The sequence below is a fragment of the Colius striatus genome, chromosome 23 (assembly GCF_028858725.1).
Source record: "Colius striatus isolate bColStr4 chromosome 23, bColStr4.1.hap1, whole genome shotgun sequence".
Taxonomy (NCBI): Eukaryota; Metazoa; Chordata; class Aves; order Coliiformes; family Coliidae; genus Colius; species Colius striatus.
In genome coordinates this window covers 6,980,972-6,997,293 of record NC_084781.1, presented here as the reverse complement: position 1 = coordinate 6,997,293, position 16,322 = coordinate 6,980,972, and the positions used below count along the sequence as shown (strand labels likewise).

Below are 16,322 nucleotides of genomic sequence, written 5' to 3'. Positions count from 1 at the left end.
GGGCGGGGCGGGGCGCGGGGCGGGGCGCGGGGCGGGGAGCGGGGCGGGGCGCGGGGCGGGGCGCGGGGCGGGGCGCGGGGCGCGGGGCGGGGCGCGGGGCGGGGCGCGGGGCGGGGCGCGGCGCGGGGCGGGGCGGGGCGCGGGGCGCGGGGCGGGGCGCGGGGCGGGGCGCGGGGCGGGGCGCGGGGCGGGGCGCGGGGCGGGGCGCGGGGCGGGGCGCGGGGCGGGGCGCGGGGCGGGGCGCGGGGCGGGGCGCGGGGCGGGGCGCGGGGCGGGGCGCGGGGCGGCCTCCCGTCCGCCAGGGGGCGCCGCGCGGGGCGGCCGGGGCGCTCGCGTTGCCATGGCCGCGGCGCGGCGGCGGCCGCGGGCGGTGAGCGGGGCAGGGGCAGGGGCCGGGGCCGGGGGCGCGGGCAGGGCCGGCGCCGCCTCACCGCCTCCGTCTGTCTCTAGAAGCGCCTGGTCGACAACCAGCCGTACGACGAGAGCCTGGAGCTGGAGGAGGGCGACGAGAAGGGCGGCGCGGGCCGCCCCCGGAGCCGCCGGCGGGCGGGACGGGCCGGGGCGGGCGGCGGCGGGGCCGAGCGCAGCAGCGACGACGAGGGCAGCGGCGGCAAGGTACGCGCGGGGCCGGCGGCGGGACGGGCCCCGCTCAGAGCCCCCGGTCAGGCCCGGTTCCTTCTCGCGCAGGGGCCGGCGGCCCGCTCGGCCTCCCCCGCCGCCGCCAGCGACAGCGAGGATGATGATGATGATGATGATGACGATGAGGACGAGGAGGATTCTTCCGAAACCGACTCGGAGGAGGAAGCAGAGGAGCAGGGGGCCGCGCTGGACGGGTGAGTGTCGCTACCGGCCCCAGGAGCCGGGGGCGGGGGGCAGCAGGGGTCCATTCCGCCTCCAGTGAGCAGGGAGGGAACGACCGACGCTGCCAGCCAGCCTCTGCTCTCACCTGCAGCCCGAGACAGAGAAGCACCATCTCAACCATCATTCACCTCCCTCGTACCCTTCCCCCTTCCCACTCCCAAACCATCACTAAAACTCACCCCAGCTGCGGCCCTGACGGAGCGCTCATCCACTCTGACAACCCCTGCACACATCCTTCTGATCACCAGCAACTGTCGCCCATACAACTGCCCCTTTTGGCTAGAGGACCAAGGCAAAACACGGCCCAATAGGGTTTTCCTTACTTGTCACATCTTTTCAGCCCAGTACACGATCTTTTGGCTTCCTTCAGCACTGTCTGGCACAGCTGGGGCCCAGCTCCTGCGTCTACAGAACCCACCACATGTTAATCTGCGCCTGCATTTATCTCCCTTCCTTTAGGGACTTCAATCTAGCAGATTATGACTACCTACCCGTGTCTTCTGAGATCAAAGAACTGTTTGAGTACATCAAGAGGTGAGGAGAAGGGGCTTGACCCACTCTCTGCTCTCCTTTCTGCCACTGTGTCAGGTTTGGCAGGGCTGTTCACAGTCACCCACACAGCGCTGGTGGCTTTTTTCCAGGTACACTCCCAAAACAATAGAGATTGAGCACAAACTGCAGCCTTTTATCCCGGACTTTATTCCTGCAGTTGGAGATATTGATGCATTCCTAAAGGTACCAGCTGCTTCGGGTTCTACCCGTGGAACTTGAGTCCTCTCCCACACACAGCACACACGTGATTTGGGGCGAGGGCTGCCCTTTCCCCTGCCCAACACCTCGTGCTTCTCGGGGAGCCCCATACAAACGACTCCCATGCAAAACAACACGTCCACCACCTCCTTTTAGGGTCTGATCTGTAAACCCCGGGGAGGTCCCTGTCCCAAGCAGCTCCCCACTCTGGGCGTCTGCAGCAGCCAGGCTCTGTGTTGACGGCAGGTTCCCCGCCCCGATGGGAAGCCCGACAACCTGGGGCTGCTGGTCCTGGACGAGCCCTCGACCAAGCAGTCGGATCCCACTGTCCTGTCCCTCTGGCTGTCCGAGAACTCCAAGCAGCACAACATCACAGTGAGTTGGGGAGAGGGAGCTCAAACGTGCTGCACAGACAAAGCCTTTCCCTGTGACCCTTAACTTTGTGACTGCAGCACAACTGATGACTTGGCTTTAAACATACAAAACCCAAACCTTTCCCTGTCCCCTGTAGCTGTACACTGATCTAAGTCCCGCTTCAGGCAACTCTCAGTACAACTTGGGATCCATTGTCTGCATCTGGAGCTTTGTTTCCTTCTGGCTGTCAATACCTGGTTTTGCTCTGTGTTTGGTTTGCCAGCTGCTCTCCTGTCTGCAGAGACCAGTGCAACTAGGGAAAGAAAAGCCACAGTTAACTGGGAGCAAACACAGGTCTTGCAAGGAAAGCCCTCAGACACCACAGAAACGCTTCCAGGGTTGTATTGTCTTTTCTCTTAGCAGCAAATAAAAGTGAAGAGTTTGGAGGATGCCGAGCAGAATCCCAAAGCCATTGACAGCTGGATTGAAAGTATCAACGAGCTGCACCGCTGCAAACCTCCAGCCACAGTGCATTACAGCAGGTGAGCACCACCTCAGCCCACCCTCACACACACCCTGCAGCATGGGCTCACTCCCTGGGAGGCTGGCGGCAAGGTGTGGGAGCGCCAAGGACAACTCTCACAGTATCTCTGAGGGAGAAGGCGTTGCTGATTTCATCCCTGACACCGTGCACGTGTGCAGGACGCTCCGTTTGCCCCCCTGCACTTCCCTTTCTCTAACCTGAGTTAGTTTAGCAGCTTGCATGCAGATCTTGCCACTTAGCCAGCCTGGGCTTGGCTTGACAAACAGACATGCCCACATGGCCCCAGGGCAGAGGCACAGCTTGCTCTCAGCTGGCGAGAACGGCACCGGTCCCGTTCACAGCAGCCCGGGGCAGGAAGCCACCGTGGTTCTGTGCCATCCTGAGCTTTGTGGCCTTCTCTTCCCCACAGGCCAATGCCTGACATCGAGACTCTGATGCAGGAGTGGTCCCCAGAATTTGAGGAGCTCTTGGGAAAGGTAAAAAGTCCAAGCAATGGACAGACGGTGTCAGACACCATCACCCCTGCAGGCCAGGTCCCTGCCAGCACTGCCTAACACTGCTCGCCTTTGTTCCCCGGGGCAGTAGAAGGGGAGCAGCAGAACACCCCAACTCCTGCCTGCTGCCCAGGCAGCCCCTGTGCTCCGGGAGGCTCTTGCCATGCGGGCACAGAGCTGACAGCGCTGTCTGTTCCAGGTGGGGCTCCCGACAGCAGAGATGAGCTGCGACCTGCCCGAGTACGTCGACATGCTGTGCGGTAAGGGAAGGCACTGTGCTGAAAGTGCTGCTGGTCCACACTGCCTCACCTCCAACGGGAGACCTCCAGCCGTGGGCTCAGCCCTCACTAGTTGAGGTCACTCTCTGCTGCTGTCAGAAGTGAGGGAGCTCTGTGCTGAGTGAAGCCCAAGCAGCGGCAGGCAGCGAGGACCTCAGCCTTTACTGGCAGCACACACGCTTACACGCTTCTGCTCTTGCCTGCAGCCATTCTGGACATCCCTGTGTACAAGAGTCGGATACAGCCTCTGCATGTGCTCTTCTCCCTCTACTCCGAGTTCAAGAACTCGCAGGTACGTCTATGGCCACGGGCAGGTGCTGCTCAGCCAGGCTGAGGCGCCGCAGAGCTACCTGCATCTGCCTCCGCTGTGCTGTGGGGCTGCCAAGTGGCTGACGACCCTGGTAAAGGGCTACAGAGAACGTCTCTGTAGCTTCTCATTTCCTGGGCACCTCAGTATTACCCAGGGAGGTCGGGACACCACATTGAGTACCCAGAAGGCATTTCCACTGAAGCCAGGGCGCCTGCTGGGCATGGAGTTCCTGCAGAGCAGAGGCAGCCCTGTGCCCTGGTGCAGGTGTGGGCCCAGATGAATGAACCTCGAGTCTTTGCACTAACACCTTCCTTCCCTTGCAGCATTTCAAGCCCCTAGCTGAGGGGAAGAAGGGCAGGAGCCCACCATCCAACCCACCTTCACAAGCAGCAGACGCAGAAGTCTTCAGCTTCCCTTGAGGCTTCAGGGTGAACCCTCATCTCGTGGGTCAGCGTGTGCTGCTGGACACCGAGGTGTGACGACGCAGCCTGTGAAGCAGCGCAGCACCTGAGCAGCCTCTCTGCTTTTACAGACACCGCCAAGCTGCGCCACATTCACAGAGGAGGACTTTCCTCACCACGTTGATTGCAGAAGCTGCCTGACAGCCCTATTTCTGACCTGTTTCCAATGGTTCAGCATTAAAAATAGCTCTTCCCCATGACAGGCTCCCGTGCTTCCCTGTGCTGTAGGCACTGCAGAGCAGCAGCTCCTTGAGCACACCCCACGAGTGCTGGAGGGAATGGGAATGAATACTGCGCTCAGATACCACGCTGGGATCTGCCCAAGGGGTTCCAAGGTCTGACCTGAGGGTCTCAAATCTCCTCTGTTGCACATGATTGAGCCCCTTGTTCTATGTTCCAGCCCCTCAGCTGCTACCAAGGAGAAATAACCACCACAGCACCACACAGACGCTTGAGTTTAGTTTATTGCTGTGGGGACGCCTGTGCCCAGCCCCTGGCAGGCTGCCTTGCCCGTCTGCCCACTGCAGGAGGATGTGGCACGCAGGCCTCAGCTCAGCTACAGCTTGGGCTGAGCCCACGAGGAGCCGCAGTGCTGGCAGTCCAGCAGGGACTGTTAAAACCAAACAGCTTTAATCTGTTTTGGTTTTAACAGTCTGTTCACAAGAGGCAGGGGCTACACAAACACATGCCTTGTCTGATGCCACACGTAGCGTCACACATAGTCGAGGGCTCGTCGGCGCTCGTGCCCCAGCACAACCGCGGCTGCGCCTTGGCAAGGGCTGGTACATACCTGGAGCTTGGCAACGCCGCGGGCACCGCACCACCCTCACAGCCAGATCTCCTCGCTGCTCGCACTCGGCACTTTGTAGATGCGCCCGGATATCGGGAGCTGGACGAAACCTGGGGGACAAAGACAGATCCTTGTCATCGCCTGATAGGGCAGCCACGGAGGCCGATGGCCCCGCAGTGTGGCTTCGGGGGCTGCTCCCCGCCCATGGCCCCTCACCGAGCCTGCTGAGGACCAGTGGCTTCTCCAGCCCCGGCAGGGTGCTCGCCTCTCCCCCAGCACCAGCTCCCACATCCATGGGGGAAGCTGAGGGGACAGAAGAGCGCAAGAGCAGAGATATGGAGCCCTCGCTCGTGCGGACCGCGGCCCTGTGTGTTCCCCTGCGGCAGTGCCTCGGGGTCCTACCTCTGGGCTCTTGTGTGAGATCACTGAGGTGTAGGTTGGGAGGCAGCGAGTGGGTCTGGTGGGGCAGGCGCGGCGGCTGCGGGGGCTCAGAGCTGCTGCACTGGCAGCGTGGGCTGAGGCGGATGCTCGCTCCCGCTGGCGCCTGGTCGGGCATGGGCTTGTGCCAGCGGCATGCCAAGCAGACGGCACAGGAGCCCAGGCTGAGCAGGGCGCCCAGGGCCACGGCTGCTCCCACCGCAATGCCCAGGAGGGGCAGCTCCACGCTGGCGTCCAGCAGACCTGCACGGGCAGCATGGCCCCCTCAGCACCCCTCCACAGGGCTGCTGCTCCATGCCTGGCCCCCCAACCCCTACCTGAGGGCAGGAGAGAAGCAGTGGCGATGCCCAGGCTGTTGGCCACGCTGACAGAGAAGTTGCCGGCGGTGCTGTCAAGGTGGATGCGGAGCGAGTGGTTGGCCAGTCCCGGCTGATGCGCTGCACTCACCAGGAGGAACTCAGAGGCGTTGGCCATCACTCGCCCATCGTGGTCCACCCAGGTGATGCTGGCAGGTGGGTTGGCTTGCACCAGCACAAAGAGCACCAGAAGCAGCCCAATCCCCTCCACCTCCTGGTAACGGGCATCTGCCTGCAGGATTTCAGGCTTATCTGGGAAACATATGCAGGCAGTGAGATGGGCGGGAGGGACTGGGGCAGCTCACAGCCAGGAGCAGAATTCGTCTCACCAGCAGCACAGGAGGTGCTGCCCTGCTACGGCTGTGACGGACGCTGCTCACGGCCCTGCTCGGGCTGGGCAGCAGCCCCAGGCCCCCTCCCCACACCTCTGACCTTACACTGCACATCGAGGAGGACGGAGGCGTTGTAGGTCTCCCAGGAGGCCGGGTCCATCAGGGAGCAGTCGAGCTGGCGGTCGGTGCGCTGGGCGGTGATGGTGAGGGTGCTGGCAGCGCCGGTGCCAGAGCAGTTTGCCTCCTGCTTGCGGCCATCGAGGTACCACGCCAGCGCTGTGCCCGGGGCCGGCGGTGGGGCCCGGCAGGTGAAGGCACGGCTCTCCCCCTCTCGCAGCGTGCACCGTGCCAGCGGCTGCCCGTCGATGGTGGGGCCCAGCTCCCCCAGCCCTGCCAGACAGCCCCCGCCGGTCAGAGCCACGGCAGGGTCCTGCCGCCAGAGCCGTGTGGCAGATGCCCCGCAGCCTCACCTGCTGAGCAGAGCACCGGGAAGCCAAGCAGCAGGTGGGCAAGAGCAGCCTCTGGCCAGCCCCTAGGCTGCCCCATGGCGCGCTGGCACTAGGAGACAGACATCTGGAGCAGGAGCCCGGGGCTATCGCTGCGCTGAGCCGCCGCCATCCTGCCGGGCAGCGGGGCCGGAGGACGCGGCCGGGCTGCACCTTACCTGGAGCATCATCCCGGGCCGCAGTGCGGCTCTGCGCCCGGGCCCGGCACGCAGGGCCCCGCATGCGGCGCGGGGGCGGGCCCGGCCCGGCGCGGCCGCCAGCGTCCCTGCCGCTGGGCCCAACGGCCACCGTCCCGCCCCGAGCAGGGCGGCTGTGCGCAGCCGCGGCAGGCGGGGGTCGGTCCTGCTGCCGGGAGAGCCCCGGCACAGCCTCAGCGCTCGCCGGAGCAGCCGCAGACCCTGGACCAGAGCTGTGGTTCAACGTCCCCGCGCCCCCCACCTCCCGGCTTCATCCTGGGGGTGCTCAGCACCCTCCTCAGCCCGGCCTCGCACCCACGGGGCTGCCATCGCAGTGGAGCTCCTGCCGCAACCGCCCACAACGCTGCAAGCAGAGCCCAAGTGCCGGGAACACGGGGAGGTTTATTGGGGTGGAGCGGAGCCGAGACAAAGCCGAGCCTTTGGATACGGCCTGTCCCCGGCCGCCAGCCAGGAGGAGGAACGGCGGCAGCACCCGCGGCGGCAGGGACGGGCCCTCTGCGGCGGCGGGAGCGTGCGCTGGCGGCTCTGCCCGCCTCCCGCCCGCCTCACGGGCTCTCGGGGTTGCGCAGCCGCCCCAGCATCTCGCCGAGCATCTGGTTGCAGAGCGCCGAGTAGGGGTTGAGCAGCACCAGCTGCCGCCGGGCAAAGGCGCTGCCCAGCCGCGCCGCCCGCTCCAAGTCCCGCCGCGCCTCGTCCTCGCGCCCCTGCAGCCGCCGGATCAGGCCGCGCTGCACCAAGCTCTGGCAGGCGGCGCGGCCGCGGCCCCGGCTCAGGCGGATGGCGGCATCCAGGTCCCGCAGGGCCCCTGGGCGGGGGAGAGGCGCGTTGGGCCGCGCGGGGAGCGGGCCGCGGGCAGCGAGGGGCCGCCGCCACGCTCCGGGGCCGCTCACCCGTCACGTCGCCGCGCAGGCGCCGCGCCTGGGCGCGGTTGTTGTAGGCCGAGGCGCGCTCGGGCAGCAGGCGGATGGCCTCGCTGAACCTCTCCAGCGCCGTGCTTATGTCTCCCGACTCGGCGGCAGAGACGCCCTGCAGCTCCAGGTCCCGCGCCTGCTCCAGCAGCTCCGGCGCAAACGGATCCCCTGCAGCGCAAAGGCCAGCGCTCGGCCCCCGGGCAGAGCAGCCCCCTGCCCGCCCTGCAGCGCTCATCCCACAGCCCCGCCTCACCTTCCTCACGGGCGTCCTCCTCCTCCTCCTCATCCAGCCCAGGGATGTCTCCGAAGGGGGTGCTGGGGTTAAAGATGGTCTGCAGCACGGCCCTGTCGTTTGCCGTGGCCATGGTGCCCGCTGTGACGGGCCCCCCGCGCTGGCCGCGGGACGCCGGCGGCAGGTTAATGTTCACACGGCCGTCAGCGCGTCACCCTTCGCCGTCCTATCGCGGCCCAGGCCCGCGACCCCGCCGCCAGACGGTCCCGGAGGCAGCGGCCTCGCTGCGGGACCCGCAGCTCCCCAGGGGTGATGTGCGGCCGAGAGCCGCGAGCCTCGGTGCCGAAACCGCGGCGCCGCGGAGCAGGGGCAGCGCCGACGGGCTGGTGCAGCCCCCGGGGGCTCCCATCTCCCTGCGAGGCTCCGGTGGGGGGAAAGATGGGGGTGAGAATCAGCTTCTGATCCCTCAAGAAGAAAGACAGAGGCAGGTGTGCAGCAATAAACTTGACATGTTTATTAATTAAACTATCACTTAAATAAAAAAAAGTGCATAGAAAATAAACATGTTTAAAAACTCCTTTTTTTGTTTTTCGTGGGGTTCGTTTCTTTACAACTATTTACACTTGTTTCGTTTTTACATTCAGTCTTTTGCAGAGCTTTCAGCACTGTTTTAAACAAAGTATTTCCTTCGTCCCTGTGGCAGGGAGTTAACACTGATGCACTTTACACACGTTTCCTCTGTGTTGTTTTTTTTTTTTGTTGTCGTCGTTTTTTGTCGTTTTGTTGGTTTTTTTAAGAAAAACAAAAAAGCCCCAAACCCAAAACCCAACCAGAAGCTCGGAAGAACACAGGGAAAGAAACGCAGAGATCTGTTACACATGATAAGTTGTCAAGAACCGTTATCTCTAGAACAAAACCTTGGCAGCGCTTGTTTTTTTGTGTTTTTTTCTTTTTTTTTCCTTTTTAAAGGGTTTTTTTTTGTTTGTTTTTGCTTTTGCGACAATTAATTCACCTACCTGTATCGACTAAGGAGACTGTTAAAGTTCAAGGAAAGAAACACCACAAGTAACAGCTCTTGGCTGAGAGACAAAAGCTACTGCACCTCGTTAAAAAAAAGAGACCAGGAAAAAGCACAAGAGCACGTTTTCCCCCAAAATGCAGGTGGTTCCCCGACATTCACACCCCGACGAGAGGAGGGAAGGAAGAAACCAAGCGGCACGAGTAGGGACTGGGCAGGAGGCGGGTGGGAAGGGCGGCCCCGGCGCGGCACGGTGCGGCTCTCCCGCCGGCCGCGAGCAGCTGCAGCACAGCCCTTACCTATAGTGTTAGAGAGAGGTGAAGCGCCAGGGAGCGATACTGAGCTAGGCTTCGGTACACGGTGCGTTACTACATCAGTTCCTATAGATATCGTATTTATAGCTATCAACCTCGTGCGTGTGCGCGGGAGGGTGGAGCAGCCGAGGGGGTTCGGATGGCGCGATGCTGCGCAGACACCGTCCCGGTGAAGAACCTGGTATTGCTTTGAAACGAAAGGAAAACCACACAGAAAAGATACCCAGCCCTTGGCAATGACCCGCTTCTCCTTAGAAAACACCACGTCGGCCTGTACAAAGGAAAAACAAACGCCCGAAAGTTCCCGGTTTTGTCGTTTTGCTGGTTTTTTTTTCGCTTTTTTTGTTTTTTCCAGCACGTTCAGATGCCGTGATCTGCGTCAGTCCTTAGAAAATATACATTCAAACGCGGGGCGGCCGCCGGCACGGGCGGCGGGGACACACACCCGGCCCCCGCTGCCCCGGCGTGGCTCCCGCGGCGCCGAGGCTTTCACTGGCCACAGTGGCGCCTCCCGAGGCAGCCGCCACGGGTATAGCAGCAAAGCGGACGGGCCACCGGCCCACAGGGGAGAGGCGCCCGGCTCGGGGGTCTCCCAGATCCCTCTCCCCACACCCGAGCCCTGTCCCACCGCCACGCGGAGGAAAGACGCTGCTCCCCGTCACCGCGACGCGAGGCAGAGGAAAACGCGGCACGGGTTGAGCCTGGCGCTGCCACCAGACACGGGGAAGGGCACGGGCCGCGAGCGGGACCCCCGGGCGGCCGGGACCCCGGGGTATGTGCGTTCCCAAACTGTCAGTGCATCATATCATCTCAGTAACAAATGCAGCGCCCGTCGGACTCGGCTCCCAACAGCCACCACCACGTAACCGCCACACAGTGCAACAACGAAAGGGAACGGCTGTTCCCGACCCTCCCCGCGCCACGGGTTGCTGGCTCTCGGGCAGAGGGAGAGGCCTCGGGGCCTGCGGGGACGGTGAGCAAAGCGCAAGGGCTTCCCGTGCTCCCCCGCTCCAGGGACGAGGCGCTGCCCCCGGACAGCCCCCCAGCACAGCACTGCGGAGGGTCTGTCTGCTGGCTCTTGGTCTTCCCCTTTCCTTCTTTTTAAAGACACACAGGCGAGGCAGAACGAGGCCTCGGCCCCGGGCACGGACAGAGTCAGACTCCTCCTGAGCCGGGAAACTCTCCCTCCCCATCCCCATCCTGACGGTAAATAAAGTTTAAGGTCCAGCCAAACCCCCTGGAAACAGTTACTGAAGTCGAAAAGGCAGAACAAGAGTCAAAACCAAAACGAAAGTGTGTCCCTTCCCCCGGAGAAAGGGCCAGGCTGTGCCCAGCCCTGTGTTTCCTATAACCATCCTAGGAAAATAAAAAGACCGTTCACAAGAGGTTCTCTTAAATTAGGATAACACCACTGTTTAAAAAGCCTCGTCATAAGTGCTTTCCCCTATGAAGTGCTTCTCATAGAAAAATATACAAAATATATTTACATTTATAAAACCTTAAATACTAAACTGTAAACAGAACCGAGTAAAACCCAGCGTGGCCGCCCGCCCCGCTCGGGGCTCCCTGCTGCCCATCCCACGGCTCGGGGCTGACCCCGCCGGGAGGAGGGCTGGGGCTGCTCTACCTGGACCACAGCGCCTTCTCGCTCACTCAGAACACGCTCAGCTCCCTCAGCGTCAGCCCTGCCAGCTGCCACCGTGTAGGTGAGTGCCGGCAGCATCGGGTCCCTGTCTCCCCTCCTCATCCCGTGCCGCCCCGCAGCGAGGCTGAGCAGAGCTGATCCTGCAGGAGCCTCCACGCAGCCCCACTCGGCTCCCGCAGCCTCTTGCTCCCCGTCTCGTCCAGTCCTCAGGATGGCCTGTGCTTGGCAGGGTCTGCAGTGCCACAGCTGCTGGCACACGCCCTCCCCTCTACCAAAAGACACCAGAACTCCCTCGTTCCAGGGCAGGGATTCCAGAGCAAAGTTCTGGATGAACCCTCTTCAGCCTCATCAAGGGCCAGTCACCCCGCTCTGCTCTCACCACTCGGCCCTCCTATGTGACACCATCTCAGAGCGTTCTGCAGCCCCATGCGGCCCTGGGGGGCCTCCTGTCCTGGAGGAAACCTCACTCCAACACTGTGGTGCTGACCCTCGCCCTCCCAGCCAAGGGACAGATTGGGACAGGACCCGTCGTCGCTTTCCCACGCTCAGGCCTGGCCCACCTCCCCTCCTCTGCCCTGCTCATCAGCCCCACACCGAGAAACAAACACTGGGGGTGAGGGGAAACGAGAACAGCAAAAACACAACCGTGCTGAGGGTCTTCTCCAGCTGCCCGTGCCTCTCGGAAGGGTACGTGTGCGCATGTGAGACATGGAGATAGACATGGGCTCCGAGGGAGAAGCGTGGCCGCCAGCCGGGCCCCCGAGCCCCGCCGCGCTGCGCCCCTGTCCCCAGCCCGCCTGCAGGGCCAGGGAGCGGTCACAGGGAGCTCCGGCCGGCCCTGGCCCTTCGGGGCTCGCTCGCAGCCGACGGAAGGTCTAGTTTAGGAACTTCCGGCACTTCTTGGCACCGCAGTTGCAGGGCAGCTTGTTGCTGGCGTCTTCAATGGGGAACTTGTAGTCATAGGTGAGCTCCTCCCCCCGGTAGATCTTGCGCATGGCGAAGATGACGATGTGCTTCTGCCCGTCGATGTTGATGACGCGGGAGTAGCAGTTGGGCTCGCAGGAGTGGTTGATGAAGCGCGCCGCGTTCCCGTGCATGGTGGCGTCTACCACCTCCGAGTCGTCGATGCGGAACATGTAGCAGCCGATGCCCTACGCACGGGGGACACACCGGGGGCCAGGTCAGTGCCGGCAGCGGAGTCGGGGCCACCCTAGCAGCCAGTCTCACTCCGTGTGGCGACACGAGGCACGTCCCTGGCAGCCTTGGCACCCTCTCTTCTCCTCTGGCCTCATGAGCTCATGCTGGCACCATTTCTGCAGTGCCCAGGCCGGTCCCAGCCCCTTCCCAGCCCCTTGGAGGAAACACGCCGTGGCCCTCGAGCTCCGGCAAGAGCAGAGGCAGGATGCAGTTTCCACAGAAGCCTGTCCTACCTTCGCAGCCACTGTCTAACTCTCCCAAACTCTTAAAGAACCACTACGAAAATCCCACAACTCACCTTACTGTCGTAGTACTTCTCTCGTTTGTCAGTGAGGATGGAGCGAATGACATTGCCTGAATATTCGATCACCATCTCACCTGCATCAATGTTCCTTTTGCAGAACAGACCCCGGCCATGGATGGGAGACCTGCAAAAGCAGCAGGGTAAGCCAGCTCTGCCAGGGCTCCTCTACAGGGCAATGCTGAACAGGGAGACACCGGGTCTTGCCTGCCTGCTCCTGGGCACGTGCCTCAGCTATTACCGCAGTCAGTCAGAGAGAACTGAGTCGCCCAAGCCAACGATTACACTTCCAACACATAACATGGGCAGGGAGAAGGAAGAATCCCCAAACCTGCCTTTTCCCCCTCAATTCTGTAGTCCAACATGAGCATGGGTGTCTGTTTTTCCCCTTCCCCCACCCCAGAGGCTGCAGGGCCAGAGCAAAGCCAGTACCTGTAGACGCCAACTGCCTCCTTTGAGGTCTTCTTCAAGTGTCGGAAGCGCATGGGCATCGGCAGGTCCATACTGGTCGCCCTCCTAGAAGGAAAAGGTGTCACTCAGCAGTGTCTTGTCTTGGAGGGCCTGTGGCACATCTTGCCTGGGAGACTCCCCACCACAAAATGATTCACACACTGCGACACTATCACCCGTCCAGAATCCAACCAGCATTACTTCAGCGTTGTCACATATACACAAAAGATTGTTTCCTCCCTTTTCTCCTCAAGTGCTCATCAGATTTAGAGCAGCAAGAAAAAGAAACATTCAAGGGAAGACCAGTCTGGTCTGGGCAACTTTTGCTGTCAGTTCTCTTGCTAGTGTAGGAGTCCCCTCTGTATTTATTTAGTGCTTGGTAGCTTTCAGGTTTGGAACACCACCTCAGAGAAGACAAAAGGCACATAACCAAGCCCCATCATCTCCTTTTAACACTAGGGCATTATTTGCCCATTGAGCATTTACACCCTGCTGCACACCTGGCTGATTTCAGCTGTACTTCTTCCTCTTCCTCATCATTCGGGTTGTATTCTGGTGGCTGTCGGTGTTTAGAAGCCAAGAAATTAAACATATCAAACGCAGACTTCCTGCAGTTAGAGAGAGGAAAGAGAGCTTCTTTCATTGACTTGAAATGAGCTGGGGTCCACAAAAGTTGGAGGTGTTTATTGCTTGACATCTTCCCCTTTCTGTCCCCTCTTAAAGCCTTCTACCATCAGAATAGCTGGAGGCAGCTACCCTGAGTACCAGCCAGGAAAGCTTTGTTAAGCCAAACGGTGCAGACTCTGAAGATGCAAAGTCACCAATTTACACGTGAAAGCAGCTAACATTTGTTTTAAAAGCCACTCAGGTTTCTTTTCAACTGAGGGCTTTAGTGCTGCAGAGGTTTGCAGCCCAGCCCCTCCAGGGAGCTGGTTAATCCAGCAGATGGGTCATTAACCGGAACAAGGACAGAGCCACACTTGCCTCAGGTGGACCTCAGCCCTGGCCGAGCCATGGGGGTTCAGAGGAGGTTCGTTGGCCTCCTCTGGCTTGTGAAACCTGAACTTGTAGTTGTGGCAGTGCTTTGCTCCGTACAGTTGTTCAATCAGGAACACAACAGTATCATGGATAATTCCCAGCATCCTCAAACCGTTCACACCTGGGGCAAGAAAGAGCACAACATAAGAACGGCTGACCACGGACACCGGGAGCAGGACAATGTTGCAGCTTGTCCAGTACAACTCTTGTGCACAGCAGCACTGTTTTGGCTATCTCACTCCCTGGAAAGCTTCCAATCAACTATCCTCTGTAAAGCAGCCACAGCAGCTGAACTGAAACTGTCTCCCCGAAGATGCTCACAGAGAGACGCACTTGCTCTGACGCATTCCGAGCATCGTGCACAGAGGGTGGCCAGGGGCATTACCTGCAAAGGACAGCTGCTTCAGGCGGGCGTTGGAACGGGCCTCCTGAACTTTGTCAGTCAGGGACTTCCAGGCATCTGCAGACACACCAATGGCAGGCAGGACAGTCAGCACCCTGTGCTGCCATGGGCACAGGGTGCTGTTTCCCAACAAAACGTTTGCATTGTAATAAGCTAACTCAGGATATGAAGGTTTCACCTCTTCGCTGAAACTAAGATCTTTGGATGCAATTGCTTCCATCTTCTCCAAAACTCACTTGGGCATAAAGGGGAGTAAGTGTTGTTGGCAGCTGGTCGGGATGAAGAGGCTAGATACCCTACTGTCTGACCATTTCTTGACAAAACACTGTTCAACACCATCAGCCAAATGATAAAACCAGATGTGACAACAATAGAGGTTGCACTGAGAAAAAAAAAACAAATCCAAACCAACAGAATCCAAGCATTGTTCGGATGAGGATGGACTAGGACTGTAAATGAAGAGTTGGTTTGTTTTGTTTTCAATCTAGAAAAAACCACGCATGACAGATCCTCAGGAGCCACAAGTTTACCTCTCTCCAGGAAAGCTAAAACCAGTGCAAGGAAAACTGCAACAGTTCTCACCTTCAATGCTTTCTGCGCAGATCTGAAAGCCATCATCGCTAGAGATCTCAAAAACCAAACCTTTCTTCGGTTTCCTCTCACCAAGACACTCTTTCCTCTTTTGTTCTTGCTGAAGCCAAAACATAAGTGGGGAGCTGAAAGTGCTCTCTTCCTCCTCAAGAGCTTTTGAGCCTAGAAAAGACAGGAGCCAGCATGGAAACGGAGACTGGGTGGAACGACGTTTTCCCCTCTGGTTGTTCCTCAGCTGAAAATGGCTTCCTAACTCGCCTTCCGGACAACAAATCCATCCAAGCAAACAATCTAGGCAGTGCTATAGTCAGAGTGTGCACTCTCAAGTGCTGAAATTTCCACAAACTAAAGCCAGACGTCACTACTTGCCCAAGATCTATTAATAGCAAATGAAGCTCTCCTCCCTCGTAGCAGGAATCACCCCCCATCAGCTCTGACGCCCTCCCCGAGAGAACAAGACATGGGACAGTCAAAGCTTGGCAGTGCTCGTTTCCCAGCCCTGGAGAATCCGGGGACTCGGTGCTTTGGAAGAAGCCAGCACATACCTGCACTGTCTTGCTCGGTTGTTGCGTTCTGTGCGGACTGAGGCTCTGAGAGGACTGCCGTTTGCCTTGGGAGGGAAGGAAGTGAACACGGAGAGGAATGGTTAACAGCCCATCTCATTTCCTCACCAGCCCTGAACCTATAAAATCTTAACAACAGAGACATAGAACCTTTTCCCAGGTCTAACACCAGTTCAATGAGAAATAAGTAGATTCTACTCAGCAGCATTCGTTCCTGAGGCATCCATCAGCCTGTGGCTAGCAGGCTAATTGAATGCGGTCTGACTTGAGCTTTGTATGAGCCCTGGTCAGTAAGAAGGTGTATGCTAACGTACCATTGGCCCACACTCTACCAGCAGTCATCTTCTCAGCAAGCAGTGAGCTTCCCACGCCACTGGATTTAAAGACATGGTTCCATGATGCAACTAGGTGTGAGCCCTCACTCCAGACTGAAAGCTCCCGAGATACTTTAAGTGGCAAAGTGAGACTTTTGACACTCTGTGTAACACTTCAAGTGAGCAGAACGTGATGGAAATGTCTGTGCAAGGCTTACCCTGCAGACTGGCCACACTGCTTCTGTGATGGCTGATCTACACTCGCTGCATCCTGCATATCTGCCTTCGCAGCAGGAGTCCTGCAACAAAGAGATTTGGGGACGTTCAAAATACCTGCCAAGTCCTTGTGTGCCGTACGTGAGACTGGAAAGCAGCAAGAGATCTGCTGGGAGCGACTCTGCACAACTACAGAAGCAGTTAATTGCTGCTCCTGAGGGACGAGGAACCAGACAACACCTCCACCAGCACATCAGAATCAAGCCCTGCGCTTCAAGAGGAAGGAAGTGCAGGAACTCGAGGGCAAGTGAAACACGCGGAGTGCCCACAAGTCACGAGGCTCATGCTGTGTACAGAGCTACGGAACACCTACACAGATCACTGTGTAAATGGGCAAACAAATGGGCAAGGGTCAGCAAGACCAAAACAAGGTATTTTAAAAGGTCAGGGTGTTTAAA

At 59.7% G+C, this 16,322-nt stretch overlaps 4 protein-coding genes across 5 annotated transcripts in view; 1 reads left to right on the top strand and 3 right to left on the bottom strand.

Annotated features, from left to right (window-relative positions):
- The first annotated feature begins 319 nt into the window (after positions 1-319).
- Positions 320-4,252, top strand: IFT46 (intraflagellar transport 46). Of its 2 annotated transcripts, XM_062014256.1 has the most exons (12): positions 320-370; positions 451-615; positions 688-833; positions 1,321-1,395; positions 1,503-1,596; positions 1,858-1,986; positions 2,386-2,507; positions 2,919-2,985; positions 3,203-3,263; positions 3,488-3,573; positions 3,915-4,038; positions 4,124-4,252. In XM_062014256.1, exons 1-11 carry the CDS (start codon positions 341-343, stop codon positions 4,008-4,010), a joined length of 1,071 nt encoding a protein of 356 aa, XP_061870240.1. In that variant the 5' UTR covers positions 320-340; the 3' UTR covers positions 4,011-4,038; positions 4,124-4,252. The 2 variants fall into 2 exon arrangements, with proteins under 2 accessions (XP_061870240.1, XP_061870239.1); XM_062014255.1 differs by having other exon boundaries at positions 3,915-4,252.
- A 185-nt stretch (positions 4,253-4,437) lies between these two features.
- Positions 4,438-6,713, bottom strand: TMEM25 (transmembrane protein 25). The gene is given in 10 exon segments (XM_062014105.1): positions 4,438-4,725; positions 4,843-4,972; positions 4,975-5,034; positions 5,036-5,145; positions 5,245-5,523; positions 5,598-5,937; positions 5,939-6,059; positions 6,061-6,358; positions 6,439-6,526; positions 6,633-6,713. Coding segments are annotated over 10 exon segments (1,482 nt in total). The 5' UTR covers positions 6,645-6,713; the 3' UTR covers positions 4,438-4,681.
- Positions 6,714-7,032: 319 nt separating this feature from the next.
- TTC36 (tetratricopeptide repeat domain 36) lies at positions 7,033-8,157 on the bottom strand. The gene is made up of 3 exons (XM_062013960.1): positions 7,836-8,157; positions 7,562-7,750; positions 7,033-7,476 (listed from the first exon to the last, which is right to left on the bottom strand). Exons 1-3 carry the CDS (start codon positions 7,945-7,947, stop codon positions 7,217-7,219), a joined length of 561 nt encoding a protein of 186 aa, XP_061869944.1. The 5' UTR covers positions 7,948-8,157; the 3' UTR covers positions 7,033-7,216.
- A 148-nt stretch (positions 8,158-8,305) lies between these two features.
- KMT2A (lysine methyltransferase 2A) overlaps positions 8,306-16,322 on the bottom strand; it is a 43,104-nt gene continuing 35,087 nt past the window's right edge. Inside the window, exons 28-36 of the mRNA XM_062013961.1 lie at positions 15,867-15,947; positions 15,317-15,381; positions 14,763-14,933; positions 14,163-14,237; positions 13,720-13,898; positions 13,240-13,343; positions 12,722-12,805; positions 12,287-12,416; positions 8,306-11,942 (exon numbers count right to left, since the gene is read on the bottom strand). Of these exons, the coding sequence (XP_061869945.1) occupies positions 11,667-11,942; positions 12,287-12,416; positions 12,722-12,805; positions 13,240-13,343; positions 13,720-13,898; positions 14,163-14,237; positions 14,763-14,933; positions 15,317-15,381; positions 15,867-15,947 (1,165 nt within the window). The 3' untranslated portion in view covers positions 8,306-11,666. The remainder of the gene's footprint in view (positions 11,943-12,286; positions 12,417-12,721; positions 12,806-13,239; positions 13,344-13,719; positions 13,899-14,162; positions 14,238-14,762; positions 14,934-15,316; positions 15,382-15,866; positions 15,948-16,322) is intronic.